The 15,392-nt window shown below is 42.2% G+C and overlaps 1 protein-coding gene across 1 annotated transcript in view; it reads left to right on the forward strand.

The window, feature by feature from the left end:
- The window catches only part of RNF17 (ring finger protein 17), a 1,084,608-nt gene that overhangs the window by 1,009,523 nt on the left and 59,693 nt on the right, over positions 1-15,392 (forward strand). Inside the window, exons 34-35 of the mRNA XM_029603155.1 lie at positions 7,125-7,260; positions 11,611-11,800. Of these exons, the coding sequence (XP_029459015.1) occupies positions 7,125-7,260; positions 11,611-11,800 (326 nt within the window). The remainder of the gene's footprint in view (positions 1-7,124; positions 7,261-11,610; positions 11,801-15,392) is intronic.

The raw sequence follows: 15,392 nt of genomic DNA on the forward strand, positions 1-15,392 counted from the left end.
CACCATCGCCCGCTGGATTAAAGAAGTCATCAGAGCGGCCTACGTAGAGGCCGGGAAGTCACCGCCTCTACAAGTTAAGGCTCATTCTACCAGAGCCCAAGGAGCATCTTGGGCGGAATCTAGGATGCTGTCGCCTGCAGAAATATGTAAAGCGGCGACATGGTCCTCCCTCCATACCTTCTCCAGGTTCTACCGTCTGGATGTCCAGGCCAGGGAGGACACAGCATTTGCGAGGGCAGTCTTACACGGTCCTCAGGCAGCCTCCCGCCCAGTCCGGGAGTAAAGCTTTTGTACATCCCACTTGTTCTGAGTCCATCTGGCTACATGACAGGAAATGGTGAGATTACTTACCTGATAATCTCGTTTTCCTTAGTGTAGACAGATGGACTCAGCATCCCGCCCAGCTGCCTGTATACATTGGTTTCACCGATTCAAGGTAAGCCTTATCACTTCTTACATGAGTGCGTCCACTCTGCCAGGTGTCGACGCCTTCCGGTTGGGAATGCTGGCGGTCTCCAGCTACTATCAATCGGTCAGGGGAATCCTGTTTTCACTATTTCATTGATCGTCAGTACACATATATCCATAACAGCTTTTGCAAGGAAGATTACTGAAGAGCTTCACTTCCTGTGGGGGTATATGTACCCGTGCTGACGTCAGATCCGTCTCCAACTGCTAGCACGAGCACACTATACCCCACTTGTTCTGAGTCCATCTGTCTACACTAAGGAAAACGAGATTATCAGGTAAGTAATCTCACCAATATCTAATCGCATCTCTAGCTGAATTCATTGTTAATGACTGTCCAAATAAATTTACTACCAATTGGTAAGGCTTCAGTTTTGTTCAGATTCAACATAAGACCTGCCAGATTACCATACTCTTTAAATTCCATCATTACTAATTCAAAAGAAGTAACTGGATATGTAATGTGGAATAAAATATCCGCAAAGGCGGCTAATTTGAATTGAAAAGTTGCCTATGGGGACTCCTCTTATATTTGCATTTCTAAGATCTTTTTACAGAAGGGTTCTATGGATAGTAAGAAAGGGCTGGAGATAGCTGGCATACCTGCCTTGTTCTTCAGCTTATTTGAAACATTTCAGCTAACCCATTTGTTATAACTGAAACTAAAGGTGTGCAGTATAGGGCTTGCACAACTTGTAAGAAATAGCCGGTTATACCAAAAGTTTTCAACATGAAGAGCCAGTCTACCTTGTTGAAAGCTTTTGTAGCGTTAAAGCTCAGGTCAAGAGATGGGGTCTTGTGCCAAAGACTGGACTCCATTGAGGCCAACAACCTACACCCATTCAATACTGAACCTCTATCTCTTACAAATACCATCTGTGAATCACTTACCAAGGTTGATGAATATTTCAGCAATCTATCTGCCATAATTTTTGCTATAAACTTCAGATCAAAATTTAATAGAGAAATTGGTCTATAAAACTTTGGGCATGCCAGATCTTTCCCATATTTCAGGATGATAGTAACATGAGCCTTATTGGAGAATAAAAGATTGAGGCTTATTTGCTATCAAGTCCTGTGCCACATTTCCCAGAGGTAGGACCAATTGTTCTCGTAATTTGTAAAAGTCTTCCAGAAAGCCATCAGGGCCCGGAGTTTCATAAGCTGTGCCTTCTGGATGCCAATTTGAAGTTCTAGTACATGGATAGAAAGGTTTAGCTTAGATATCTAGTCTTCTGTCAATCTAGGTAGGCCAACTGAAGCTAGATAATATTGCATCTTTGTAGGAACTGGTAACTGAGCTGAATATAACTGGCCATAATATTCAGTGAAGACCTTAAATAAACATTGATTAGTATGTACAGATCTACCTGAAATCATTCTCATAGTTGTTATAAACTGAATGCTACCCCACCCTTTTCTGAGGATTGTCAATTTCCCTGCTTTACCATAATAAAAATATTTTATACCCATAATATACCAAACCTTTTTTTCTCATTAATATAATAGCATATTAAGAGCAATTTGGGCTTCCATGAACTTAGTGGTGTCACTATTACAAGGATTCTGCTCCTGTGCTTTCTTTGCTTTTTGCATTTGGCATTCCAAATTTAATATATCTCAACTAATTGATTAGACACCACAAAGAAAATATCTTCTCTTAAGGTTGCCTTTGCAGTCTTTCAAAAGAGGAGTGGGTTATCCGTGTGACCTTCATTTGTTTTCAAAAACGTTTTCCAGTGCTTCATTAAATATTCACTAAAACCTAGGTCTTTATAAAGATAAATAGGAAATCTTCATGTTTTTTGGAAAGCTGGAGGATGGAAGCCTTCTACCTCCACCCATACCATAGAGTAGATCGAGAGGGCGCAGTCAAAATTTCTGCTACACTCGTTTGAAAGAAAGCAGCACTATTGATTAACAGACAATCTAGTAGTGAACCTGTTTTATGTGCTCTTGAGACATGAATATATTCTTGGGTCATAGGATGCAGTACTTATGAAACATCCACGAGATCTAAATTTTAACATAAATAAGGTATATCCAGTAGTTTCCTGTGACTTTGCCCTACTCCTACATTTGTTTTATCTAAAACAGGAAAATGCGAGCAATTGAAATCCCTTCTAATTAATAGGCTTGCCTGCTCAAAATCCACTAGAATTTGAATATTTTGTTAAAGAAACCATGACCATAGAAATTTAAAGCATTTAGATTTCACATAACTAAATCCATCTGTACAGCATACCCACCACTATTATGTAACTCCCCTCCAGATCTTCTATAGTCTGTTACTTGAAAAGGAATTCTCTTTCCCATCAACATTGCTGCTTTCCACAATCCTGATTGGACAGAATACATTTTCCCCACCCACTGGTTGTTTCAGATGTTCCTTTTTCATTAGGTGTGTTTTCTGCAACATTATATCTGCTTTTCCTCTTCGTAAGGCTTGAAGAATGTTATCTCTCTTAACTGATCTGATACTTGCCACATTCCAAGTGATGTCTTTCTACCGATTTACATTGTCAAAAATAAAACTAGCCTAGATAGAGCAAAAAACTTTAACTGCATCCCAGACCCCTCAGTTTAGGCCTGTTCTATCATTGGTCCTTCGGCTCAGCACTTGCCTTGTTATCAGATTGCACTAGTTTTGAACCTTTATTAACATGTTTTGAAAAATAGTATTCCAATACAAAATTACCCACAAATCCTCTAGAAATTCAATCCTAGCCCTCCCCCCACCTCCCCCTCCACCCTTCTCAACCTCCACTTATATCCAAAAGATCACCCCCTCTCCTAAGAGTAGCGGAGGCCATTTTATGTGAGTAGGGAACCCTACTCCCAAATGACAACCGTTAACTCTCACTGCAATAACATTACAGTGACTAATGAGGCAAAGTTTGGTCTGGTGAAATCAGCAATGCAATTCCTGTGAAGTCTAATTGCTTCCTGATCTCCATGTGCACCAGACATCCAGCCATGTCATTTTTCATATTTTATCCTGAAAGGATGGCTCCAGTTGTATCAGCGCTGATTATTTAGTTTGAGCTAGCAAACACACTCATTGTAACTTTCAGCTTCAAGTGGAAGCAGATCTTGGAAACAGTAAACCAACATTAAACCACAAACACTTCTCATGGATTCACTAACACCAGCTGCTTTTGTGTTTATCTGTGAAACATCCTGTCATAGACCTGAAGTTCAATTATCAATTATGGTCAAATACACACGAGGGTAATGAATTTACAAATGCCTGGTTTTCAACATCCAAGTCATAAACTGTGGGCTGATTGTCATGAAATCTTTAAGCTTTGCAGGGTACTGTAAATCGAACCGCAGATTCATTTTGGCCTTTTTGGTGCAAACTGCTGAAAAAGCCTTCTGTTTTGCAGACACTGCAGCTGAGAAATCTGAAAAAATTAGAATCTGCATGCCTTCATAGGAAAGGTACCAGTTTTTTGGGGGTTTTTTGTATAATTGCAAGATCTGTTTTGTGGGCCAAATTAAACAGCTTTGCTATCACCAGGTGCTGTTTATTTCTAGCCACTATTCCATTCCCCAAAAGTGTACTCGTTCAATTTTAAGGGATCCATGGCGATCACTCAGTGCAAAAGTTTGTCAGCCAAGCTTCAAGTATATGCGCTATGCCTCTATCGGGAGCTGTTTCCGGAAAGCCCACAAACTGCAAATTCCCACTTCTGTACCTGTTTTCTAGGTCCTCAAGTTTTTCTTCATATTTGCTAGTCAAGATCTTTAGTTTCCACACTATTGATCTGATCATCCAGGTCCGAAATCCTGTCCACTGCCTGAATCTGCTTGACTGGATCAGATAACATCGCTGAAAGATCATCAAACTTCGGGTATATTTTTTCAAATTTGTTTGCCAACAATATTGCTGCTGCTGCTGCTGCCGCCACCATTTCCTGCACTCCTTGATCTGGCACATCAGCCACAGCAGATAAGAATGTCACATCCACCATTTTGCTCAGCCCTGCTTTGTTTGTCTATCTTTTCGCAGTACTTTTGAGGTCATACCTCACTGAAAACATCTTGGTCTGTTCCGTTTCTCTCTCATCCGTGTTCTTACACCTCAGCAATAATGTCGCAAGTCGCTTTCGAATCCAAGGTATCAGCACAAAATTCACTCGTTTAGGAGTGGGTCCCGAAGCAGAGGAGAACATGTCCTCTCTCTTTCACTACATTACGTGACATTCATGTCACAATTTTAAATTTGATACACCACATAACTGTTAACCAATGAAGCAACTGCAATACCGGATTATGTGGTCACAGTGACTGATTCCAGAATTCGGTCTCACTGCAGAGTCCTGGATTATCTGCAGAGCTCACAGCTGATAAACAGGAAGTCTAGTAGGTAGGGAATTACAATAGTTTAGTCCAGTGAGGTCCAGAGCTTGCAAAACTAAAAAAGTCAGAAGAAAGCAAAGGTTTGGGCCTACAAAGCATTCACAACTTTACAAATAGAGACTTCACTATAGATTTGATCTGATGCTTCATTGATAAAATGGGATCTAAAATAATTCCCAAGTGGCAAACAGCCAATGAGATTTTGATATTACCTACTAGAATAAACAGAGGGTGTATCTTCTAGCAGAAGCTTACGTAAAATCAGTTGTTGTTTTATCTGGATTTAAAGCAAGATAGTTTTCAAGATTTTTATAAGGGATAGTGAATATCTTCATGAGTTTGTAGATGTTTAGAAATGGCAAATTTTGGTTAAAAAAAAAAAGCATGAATTATATTGTCCCTTTTAACTTCAGAAGAATATTGCCAGTGAGACTGATATTCAAAGTGCATTTAGCGCTTGATAACCAGACAAGTAGGACTTACCCAGCTATCCATGTGCTGAATATCTGGTTATGTTCAGTAGCTACTAGCTGGCTGCATAAGTCTCTTATCTGTCTATCTGAATATCCGGATAAGTTCTGGGCGGATTAGGGCAGCCCTACATAGCCAGATAAGTTATCCGGCTAAGTAGAGATTTTCAACATTAGGCAGATAATTTATATGGGTAAGTTAGACTTCCTCAACAGCAGGTCTAAACTTAGATGGATAAGTCTTATCCACCTAAGTATTGATTTGTCCAGGGATATTCAGCAGCTGCTGAGTATCCTGTCTTTTAGCTAAATATGTCTATCCAGCTATCTTAGATAAACAGGTAACTTTTGAATATGTGCCCCCTTGTTTCCAAATAATGCAAGGCTGTTCTTTTTCCTTTTATGATATGTAATAAAGTACATAGAAGGATTTGTCTAGTTATTTTGCTTAGAACATGATTTGCCATGCTGGGTCAGACCAAAGATGCAACAAGCTCAGTATCCTGTTATCAACAGTGGCCAATCCAAGTCACAAGTACCTGGCAGAATCCCAAGGGACAGATACATATGTTGCTTATCCCAGGGATAAGAAATGGATTTCTGCAATTCCACCTTATTGGTTTATAGATGTTTCCTCCAGGAGCTTATCCAAACCTTTTTTAGACGCAGCTACACTAATAGCTTTCACCATATCCCCTAGCAATGAATTCCAGAACTTAATTATGCATTGAGTAAAAAAATATTTTATCTTATTTTCTGTCCCCTAGTCTTTGTACTTTCTGAAAGAATAAACTGTAATTACTTGTTCCACTCCACTCATTATTTTATAGACTTCTATTATATCTCCCCCCATCTGTCTCGTCCCCAAGCTGAAGAGTCCTAACCTCTTTAGCCTTTCCTCATAGGGAACTCGTTCCATCCCCTTTATCCTTTGGTTGCCCTTCTCTTTACCTTTTCTAATTCTGCTATATATTTTTTAAGATGTGACCAGAACTACACACAATATTCAAGATGAGGTTGCACCATGGAGGAATACAGAGGCATTATGATACTCTGTTTTATTCTCCATTCCTTTCTTAATTCCTAGCATTTTGTTTGCTTTCTTGGCTGCTGAGCAGCAGAATTCAATGATGAAGCCTAGATCCTTTTCCTGAATGGTGATTCCTAATATGGAACCTTGCATTGTGTAGCTGTATTAGGTTACTTTTTCCTAAGTGCATCACTTCACACTTGTCCACATTTAAATTTCATTTGCCATTTGCATGCCCAGTCTCCCTGCTTATTGAAAAAAATGCAGGAAAAGAATTTGCAGGTCTCAGAATCATAGCATATAGAATAAAAGGAGCTGTAAGGTTGCAACAACACTTGATGGTCCAGAGCTTAAGCCTGCCTCTGGTAAGGGTAAATCTTTTCAGATATTGCGTGCGGACAGAAGTAAGTAAAAAGTGTATGTGTATTTGGATAAATAGATGTTTGTAGATCAGTCTGTGGATAGAATGGGTACCATATAGTGCCTATAATGGAGGCTGTTTCTGCATGCTGTAACTTTATTATTTGAGCTGTGCCATATATTTTTTGAACAGAACAGAATGTCTCTCAAATATCTAATTTTTTAATGGTTGCTACTTGTCAAAAATTGCCACTGTTTTCTCTTCAGCAACCAGAACTATTTGGAGTGTCTTGATCCATAAGTGAGTAGAGGGTAATGTACAGAGAACCATAATAAGTGTGGTGAAAGATAAATGTTTCAGCATTCTTGTGCTTATCTTAACTATTGCCTTAAATGTATGATGATAAATGGATTCTTTTCTCTTATTACAGAAATGCCTTGCCTTGCAACATATAATGATGATATGTTGTATAGAGCAAAACTTGTGTCAGTTAAAAATTTTGACCCTGTTTGTATCTTGGTTCAGCATATTGACTTTGGATCAACAGAAACATTGCCATTAAGCAGGTATAATAGTAATCAATGCTGTTCTTCATTATACATAACACATTTGATTTCACTTAATTTGCTTTTTTCCCCATCAAACATTCATGTTTCTCTTCTTAAATCAAGTGCCACAATGTTATTTTTTTTTTATCAATATACTATTGCTTACTTTCGTATTGCTGTGTTTATAATTATAAACCTATTCATTTCTATTCAAGTTTTTTCTAAATTTATTTTCCCTGTACGTACCCAGATCAATTCAGACTCCTGGGATTTGCCTCCCTGCCAACAGATGGAGACAGGAAGTTTCACTGACACTGTACATAACCCAGTGTGCCACATCCAGTCCCTCAGTATTTCTCTGTCTCCAGCAGATGGTAGATAGTGTAAAACCTGCAGTCTGGAGAGAGAGAGAGAGAAAAAGATTAAGTCAATTTCTGGATCCTCCCAGGAAGATGTGAGGCCCCGCTCTGAGGTGGACAAGCAGGGAGTTGGTGACCCTTCTAATAGTTTGGTCCGGAGGTCCGTGAGGTGGACATCTGGTGGTCCAAATCCCTCATCCCCCCCATGAGACAGCAGTGGAATCTGCTGGCAGTTCTACACTGCAAGCCCAGTGGAGCAGGGAACTGTTCCTTTTATATGGTTTGCCCTGGGCTGAGTTGCTAAAGTTTGGCAAAAGGAAACTGATATAGCCAGTGGTCTGACTCTTTTCTGATCCGTTATGTGGCATGTGCTCCTGGGACCTGAACTTCTGCACCAAAGGAAAGTATTGGTTTGTATGTATCTTTATTTGTTCTTGGAATGTTAAAAAAAAAAAAGGAACTAGATAGGAATCTGTGCAGCAGCAAGGTTCCGAGGGGGAGCTACCTTAGCTCGGGGAGCTCAGCTATGGGGTTTTTCAGCAGCTTTTCTGCCATTGAGGTACTGGTAGTGCCATGGGTGTGGGGAGGAACAGTGTGTTCGTGTGCAGCAAAAGCGTTTTGGGGGGGGGGGGGGTGGAGTTTGCGTCAAGTATGACCACACTGGAACAACAAACTTCACGGGTGACAGGATCTAGCACTGAGGCTTTCCCCGTCAGCGTGGAAATGGCAGCCGATTTCGATTCCCTAGCAGCATCGGCGGGAAGGACAGGAATCCCCTCGACAGCTATCACCAGCGGTTCCCTGTCCCGCAGAGGTGCAGAGAGCACTTGCACTGAGTGTCTGGTTCAGGTAGAGGTCTTTTGCTGATTTTAATTTCCTTATGTGCAAAGGACTAGATTTTACAAGGAGCGCGCAGTCATCCATGTGCGCTCGGTTCCCAACATGCGCAAATGGACGCACCAATTTTATAACCATGCGCATGTTATAAAATCTGACGGCCGCGCGCACATACACGCAGGATTTTAAAATCCGCGTGCGCATGGCAGGTGAATTTTTGGTAAATATGTGCGGCGACACAATCAGGCCTCCTCCAGTTCCCTCTTAGTCCACTCCAATTAAGGAGCTGACTGGGAGGGAACTTCCCTATCCTCCTACCTAACCTTCCTTCCTCTTCCCCCTTCCTAGCTACTTAATATTTTTTGTTTCATTACTTACTGCTTCTCTGGAGCAGAAGTAATTTGCGCATGCTGGCTGGCTGCCGGCACTTGCTTCCCCGGGACAACGTAGAATGGCTCTGTTCCAGCCCGCCCCTTTGGAGAGGCCTGGCACTTGGGCGCATACCGGGGTTTTCGTGCACAAGCGCCAGGCCCATTTTAAAACACGCTCGGCACGTGCAAGGTCCAGCCACACGTGAAAACCCCAGTTTTTAATTGCGAGAGCCTTTGAAAATCAGGGCTAAAGCATGTTTAGCGAGATGCTGGCTCTTGGCCCCAGTCTTCATGGATTCTGGACCAGTCAGGAGGCCTGAGCTGTTGAGAAGCTCTTCAGGCCAATGATTTTCAGTGCTGGATGTTAAACTGATCGGGGCCTAAATGTGCTGAAGTTGTAGGCAGGTTTTACTTAGTCATGTGGTAGGCCACTGCAGCGGTTCTTTTTTCATGTGCTTAGGCGTGTGCGCGCATTCTCACCGCGTGGTGGTTGCACGTGCTGGAACCTCTGCGTGTAAGGCCTATATTTGAATGTGTAGGTCTGTGACCTAGACTTGAGCAGACATTTGCTCAGGTACTTGAGCATGTATTTGCATAGGTACTTGTGTGCGTAAGGCCGCGACCTAAACTGGAGCGCTTATTTGCGCAGGTACTTGTGCACAAAAAACTACAACCTAAACTTGAGCACATATTTGCGTATGTTCTTGTGCGCGTACGAACACGACCTAGTCTTGAACTCGTATATGCGTGCATCCTGGCGGGGTTTGCGTGTATGCCCAGGTGGCATTGGTGTGCACACAGTAGGCCCCTAGAGCCGAAGTTCAGAAGAGATAGGCGCCTTGGACGAACAGGTCCAAGCGCCTTGCTATCTGTAAGGCTTGCCATTTGATAGCAATTCAATCCTCACTCTCTCCATTTGTGTCGACGCTGTTTAGATGCTGAAAGTGATTTGACTGCTATAGCATTTGCCCATGTTGGGACATCCACTCTGCCTATGATGTCTCTGGAGAGGGAGTGAAGTGGGAGGCGAGGCAATGGTCACTTCTCCTTTGTTCCCAAGGGCAGAAGCTTCCCTGAGAGGTTGGACAAGCAAGGTTGGGCCTATGAGTTCCGGTATAGATCCATCCTCCTGGGTGGAATGTTTCCAGGGCCCGCAGACCTTTCTGCAGGGGGGGGCCCAGCGAAGGCGAAGCAACCTACTATCTAGGGATCACTTGCCTAGGCCTCCCATTTGTCAGTCACGCTGTTGTATCAAGATCCCTTCCTATACATGTCTGATTTGGGGGTATATGTATGCATGGTGCCTTCTTTCGTACCTGAGGTAGTCTCTGCGTTCCATCTTAATTAGACTGTAGAGCTTTCAGCCTTTATGGATTTGGATTTCTCTTTGCTTCATGCAGGGTAGTTTAGGATCTTACATTGGAGGCATGTATTATTGAGGTATCTAAAGGTCACTTGTGATTTCCATAGATCATATCACCTCTTTCTACTGTGGAGTGGTCCAAAGAAAGGAAACAAGTCATCTAAGGCTACAATTGTGCAGTGGCTGAAGGAAGTGATCAAGAAGACTTACATTTCTAAAGGGCACCCATTCCGGGGGGGGGGGGGGTTTAGGGGCGCACTTGACACGATCTCAGGCAACTTCCTGGGCTGAGATACATCAGGTGTGTCTGCAGGAAATTTGTTGGGTGACTACTGGGAAGTCATTGCCCACTTTTGCTAGACTTTCACTTGGATGTCAGGGCTCTGGCTTCCATGTGCTTTAGTAATTGTTCTATGAGCAGAACTCTCCACATCCCACCCAAGTTAAGGGGAGCTTAGGTACATCCCAGGAGTCTGGACTGATATGGGTATGGACAGGGAAAGGAAAATTGGTTCTTACCTGCTAATTTTCGTTCCTGTAGTACCATAGATCAGTCCAGAGACCTTCCTATTTACTGGGGGGGGGGGGGGGGAGTCTGCCACTTGTACTGTTGCTTTGTATATAGTAGGTGGTGTTGGAGGTTTTCATTGCTGATCATGTTAAATTTGGGAAACGAGTTTTCCATTGTCTTTTTGAGCAGCTTCACCTTCCTGCTCATTGGAGCGGAGCGTGTTTGCTTAGAAGCTTGCTTAGAAATTTATGGTTGTTTCTGTCATCTTGGTTTGGGTACAGTTCAATACTGAGGGACTGCAGGTGGCACACTGGGTTATGTACAGTGTCAGTGAAGTTTTGTCTCCATCTGCTGGCAGGGAGGCAAAACTCAGGAGTCTGGACTGATCTGTGGTACTACAGGAACGAAAATTAGCAGGTAAGAACCAATTTTCCTATAAACCGCAAAGAATCGGTTCCTATCAAATCCTATTCAACAGATTATGTAATACAAATAGTATTTTTATGGAGTAGATATTTTAATGTGCAATTAATGTATTATGAACAGAATATTTAGTATAATCATAAGCTAATTGTGTTTTATCCTGTGTCCCCCTCCTTTGTTTTGTTCTTGAAACAATAAAATGGCTCTAGTTGTGGGGAAGAGATTCTGTTTTAACTGCATAGTTTTAACTGCTTATTAAAAATTTCTATAAAATGTACATGGATTTGATAATAGTTTCCGGAATAATATATGAAAAGCAACTCACTTTATAGATTCTTGCTATAATTCAGTTTTGAAATTTTGTATAGCCATTGTTTACTAGGAAAAAAATATAACTGTGATATGAAATTTTCTTTCATTAGAGAACATAATTAAAATGATTTTTACATTCTCTAATTGTACTGTATTCCTGTATATTATATATAATGTTTTGGGGTTTTTTAGATTATTCCAGATCCCTGCAAACCTTGTGCAGTATCCAGCTCGAGGAATAAGGGTAAAATTAGCTGGATTTAAACCACCTCTTGAGGATGGAGAAACTGATAGACTTCCTTACAGTCCTGAATGGAGCTTTGAAGCCATGTGGGAAATGATGGACTTGGTTCATGGGAAACAGCTTCATGCTTCCACATTGGTATGCTTCCTTCTCCTGTTGTAGCCTTTAATGCCTGGCATTGTTATGCACTAAGCATTTAATATACATAGTTTTAGAAATATTAATTTCTGAATATTGTTAATGAGCATTAATTCAATTACCTTTGTAAAAGTGAGACCTGAGGACACATAACAGCTGTGAGGGACATTGTGTGAACATGAAATGCCTGTCTTCTCACAACAATTCTTATAACATTTTTACTGTTTCAGTGAGTTATTCCTTCCAAAATAAAATGTCCAAAAACATTGGAAAATGCCCTATCATACTGTGGCAATGTGCCTGTGTCTGGTCCTTAAGGAGGTGCTGTCTTCGACTGGATTCTCTGCAGGAAACTTAGGATAACTAGTGGATTTGGCATTGTAGAGGTATGAGGGCAGTCAGTCCATCATATCCTGAGCGATTTCCTTTTCTAAAGCCCTAGGATATGCCTTTAATAATGGCTCCCTCTCTGGTATTGTATCACCCCAGCAACCCATTTTAACCCACAGGATAGCAAAGAAAGGAGAAGTGGTGATCGTTGGAGACTTTAATATGCCAGATGTAGACTGGAGAATCCCATCTGCAGAATCTAATAATAGTAGAGAAATAGTAAATGCCCTGCAAGTAGCTTTGTTGAAACAAATGGTAATGGATCCCACGAGAGAAGGAGCTATACTCGACTTAGTGCTCACTAATGGAGATAATGTCTCAGACGTCCAGGTGGGCGCCCACCTCAGCACCAGTGATCATCAAACGGTATGGTTTAATATCACAAAAAGGACACGGAAAAGAAGCACAAAAACCCAAGTTTTGATGTTCAAAAACACAGACTTTGATGAAATGGGGAAGTACCTGGAGGAAGAACTAAAAGGCTGGGAAAACGAGAGAGATGTGGATCAACAGTGGACCAATCTAAAAGGAGCAATTACCAAGGCAACTAATCTATATGTTAGAAAAGTAAAGAAAAGCAAAAGAAAAATGAAACCTATCTGGTTCTCAAAGGAGGTGGCTGACAAAATAAAGGCTAAAAGAACAGCGTTCAAGAAATATAAAAGATCCCAAAAGGAGTAACACAAAGAAGAATATCTGGTAGAACTGAGGGAGACGAAGAAATTAATCAAGATGGAAAAAAGTCAAGCGGAAGAGAGGATTGCCAAAGAGGTAAAGAGTGGTAACAAAACATTTTTCAGATACATCAGTGAAAAGAGAAAAGTTCAAAGTGGTATACTGAAATTGAAAGGTGGAAAGGATCAATGTGTGGAGAGAGACGAAGAAATGGCAGAAATATTAAATGAATACTTCAGTTCTGTGTTCACTAAAGAGGACCCTGGAGAAGGACCGTCACTAGTTAACAAGAAACTGGAGGGGAATGGAGTAGATGTAACTCCATTTACAGTAGAAAATGTATGGGAAGAGCTGGTGAAACTGAAAGTGGACAATGCCATGGGGCCTGATGAAGTTCATCCCAGAATACTGAGGGAGCTCAGAGATGTGCTGGTGGGTCCGCTGTGTTGACCTGTTCAATAGATCCCTAGAAACGGGAGTGGTGCCGAATGATTGGAGGAGAGCGGTGGTGGTCCCGCTTCACAAGAGTGGGAACAGAGAAGAGGCTGGTAACTACAGACCGGTTAGCCTCACTTCGGTGGTGGGAAAAGTAATGGAGTCACTGTTGAAAGAGAGAATAGTGAACTATCTACAGTCGGGAGAATTGCTGGACTAGAGGCAGCATGGATTCACCATTGGAAGATCCTGTCAGACAAATCTGATTGACTTTTTTGACTGGGTAACCAAGGAATTGGATCGAGGAAGAGCACTCGATGTCATCTACTTGGATTTCAGCAAAGCTTTTGACACTGTCCCGCACAGGAGACTGGTGAATAAAATGAGAAGCTTAGGAGTGAGTGCCGAGGTGGTGGCCTGGATTGCAAACTGGTTGACGGACAGAAGACAATGTGTGATGGTAAATGGAACTCTCTCTGAAGAGAGAGCGGTTTTAAGCGGTGTACCGCAGGGATCGGTGTTGGGACCGGTCCTTTTCAATATCTTTGTGAGCGACATTGCGGAAGGGATAGAAGGTAAGGTATGTCTTTTTGCGGATGACACTAAGATCTGCAACAGAGTGGACACGCCGGAAGGAGTGGAGAGAATAAGACGGGATTTAAGGAAGATGGAAGAGTGGTCGAAGATATGGCAGCTGACATTCAATGCCAAGAAGTGCAAAGTCATGCATATGGGGAGTGGAAATCCGAATGAACTGTATTCGATGGGGGGAGAAAGGCTGATGTGCACGGAGCAGGAGAGAGACCTTGGAGTGATGGTGTCTAATGATCTGAAGTCGGCGAAACAATGTGACAAGGCGATAGCTAAAGCCAGAAGAATGCTGGGCTGCATAGAGAGAGGAATATCGAGTAAGAAAAGGGAAGTGATTATCCCCTTGTACAGGTCCTTGGTGAGACCTCACCTGGAGTATTGTGTTCAGTTCTGGAGACCGTATCTCCGAAGAGACAGAGACAAGATGGAGGCGGTCCAGAGAAGGGTGACCAAAAAGGTGGAAGGTCTTCATCAAATGACTTATGAGGAGAGATTGAAGAATCTAAATATGTACACCCTGGAGGAAAGGAGGAGCAGAGGTGATATGATACAGACTTTCAGATACTTGAAAGGTTTTAATGATCCAAAGACAATGACAAACCTTTTCCGTAGGAAAAAAATCAGCAGAACCAGGGGTCACGATTTGAAGCTCCAGGGAGGAAGATTCAGAACCAATGTCAGGAAGTATTTCTTCACGGAGAGGGTGGTGGATGCCTGGAATGCCCTTCCGAAGGAAGTGGTGAAGACCAGAACTGTGAAGGACTTCAAAGGGGCGTGGGATAAACACTGTGGATCCATAAAATCAAGAGGCCGTCAATAAAGAGTGGGTGGCTCGCCAGAATGACGGCTGCTGCCTGGAGATAATACCCTTATTCAATAAACATACACATGGTTACTGTGACTCCAACATCGCTCTAAGCTACAACAGCAAGAGGAAATGTGGAAAAAAGGATTCGCACTCACAAAGTGGGGAGTAGCTGGCTTGTTACGGCGGTTACTACCCCAAACCAAATAAGCCTGATAATTCACTTTCAATGCATATCCAGCATAGCTCTCTGCTTCAACGGCAGGGGAGAAGAAAAACTGATACTTCACGCATATCCAGCATAGCTCTCTGCTTCAACGGCAGGGGAGAAGAAAAACTGATACTTCACGCATATCCAGCATAGCTCTCTGCTTCAACGGCAGGAGAGAAGAAAAAAGGATTCGCACTCACAAAGCGGGGAGTAGCTGACTTGTTACGGCGGTTACTACCCCAAACCAAATAAGCCTGATACTTCACTTTCAATGCATATCCTGCTTCAACGGCAGGGGAGAAGAAAAACTGATACTTCACGCATATCCAGCATAGCTCTCTGCTTCAACGGCAGGGGAGAAGAAAAACAACCAATAAGGGCTGAATATCACAGTCTGGGTAAAACAAATAAGCATGGGTGTAGCTTGCTTATTGCGGCGGTTACTTCCCCTACTACCCGTAACTAATCAAGCTTGATATTTCACT

This window comes from Rhinatrema bivittatum, chromosome 5, assembly GCF_901001135.1.
Source record: "Rhinatrema bivittatum chromosome 5, aRhiBiv1.1, whole genome shotgun sequence".
In the NCBI taxonomy this organism is placed as follows: domain Eukaryota; kingdom Metazoa; phylum Chordata; class Amphibia; order Gymnophiona; family Rhinatrematidae; genus Rhinatrema; species Rhinatrema bivittatum.